Below are 1,121 nucleotides of genomic sequence, written 5' to 3'. Positions count from 1 at the left end.
ACGCTCGGGGGAGGTGGCACCAGTGGGTGACACCCCGAGGCCACCGGTGGGTGACACCCCAAGGTGTTGTCCCCACCCCCCCCAGGTGTCCCAGTCCACGTCGTCCCTGGTGGACACCACCATCTCCAGCACCTCCCGGCCCCGCATGAAGAAGAAGCTGAAGATGCTCAACATCGCCAAAAAGTGAGGAGGGGGCACCGTCGGTTTCGGGGGGGCGGTGGCACCGTCCCGGTGCCGCCTGGGTGTCCCAACGCGGTGTCCCCCGGGTGTCCCCAAGGCTGCTGCGCATCCGGAAGGAGCAGCCGACGCTGCAGCTGAAGGAGCCGCCGCCGGCGGTGCTGGAGGCCGACCTGACCGAGTTCGACGTGGCCAATTCCCACCTGCCCTCAGAGGTCCTCTACATGCTCAAGAACGTCCGGTGAGCAGCCGGGGGCGGCCCTGGCAGCGGGATCCGGCCCTGGCAGCGGGATCCAACCCTGGTATCGGGGTTTGGCCCTGGAATGGGGATCCAGCCCTGGCAGTGGGATCCGGCCCTGGTATCGGGGTTTGGCCCTGGGATGGGGATCCGGCCCTGGGATGGGGATCCGGCCCTGGCAGCGGGATCCAGCCCTGGCAGCGGGATCCAGCCCTGGCAGCGGGATCCGGCCCTGGGATGGGGATCCAGCCCTGGCATTGGGATCCAGCCCTGGCATCGGGGTCTGTCCCTGGGATTGGGGTCTGTCCCTGGCAGCGGGATCCGGCCCTGGCAGCGGGATCTGGCTCTGGGATGGGGATCCAATTCTGGCATTGGGGTCTGGCCCTGGGATGGGGATCCAGTTCTGGGATTGGGATCCAGCTCTGGCAGCGGGATCCAGCCCTGGCAGTGGGATGCGACCCTGGAATTGGGGTCTGTCCCTGGGATTGGGGTCTGACCCTGGTATCGGGATCCGGCCCTGGGATCGGGGTCTGGCCCTGGGATCGGGATCTGGCCCTGGGATCGGGATCTGGCCCTGGATCCTGATGGGTCTGTCCCTGGATCAGGATTCCCCCTGGAGGTCAGGATCTATCCCGGGGGGATCAAATCCATCCCTGGGGCTCAGGATCCATCCGAGGGATCAGAATTCTACCTGAGGGATCAGGAT

General features: G+C 66.9%; 1 protein-coding gene across 1 annotated transcript in view; it reads left to right on the top strand.

Annotated features, from left to right (window-relative positions):
* Nucleotides 1-85: 85 nt before the first annotated feature.
* LOC113962978 (neuropathy target esterase-like) overlaps nt 86-1,121 on the top strand; it is a gene marked incomplete at both ends in the record, with an annotated part of 4,313 nt that continues 3,277 nt past the window's right edge. Inside the window, 2 exons of the mRNA XM_027673767.1 lie at nt 86-183; nt 278-418. Of these exons, the coding sequence (XP_027529568.1) occupies nt 86-183; nt 278-418 (239 nt within the window). The remainder of the gene's footprint in view (nt 184-277; nt 419-1,121) is intronic.

The sequence above is a fragment of the Neopelma chrysocephalum genome, unplaced genomic scaffold (assembly GCF_003984885.1).
Source record: "Neopelma chrysocephalum unplaced genomic scaffold, ASM398488v2 Primary Assembly neopelma1_186650, whole genome shotgun sequence".
NCBI lineage: Eukaryota > Metazoa > Chordata > Aves > Passeriformes > Pipridae > Neopelma > Neopelma chrysocephalum.
This window is presented reverse-complemented; position numbering and strand designations above follow the sequence as displayed.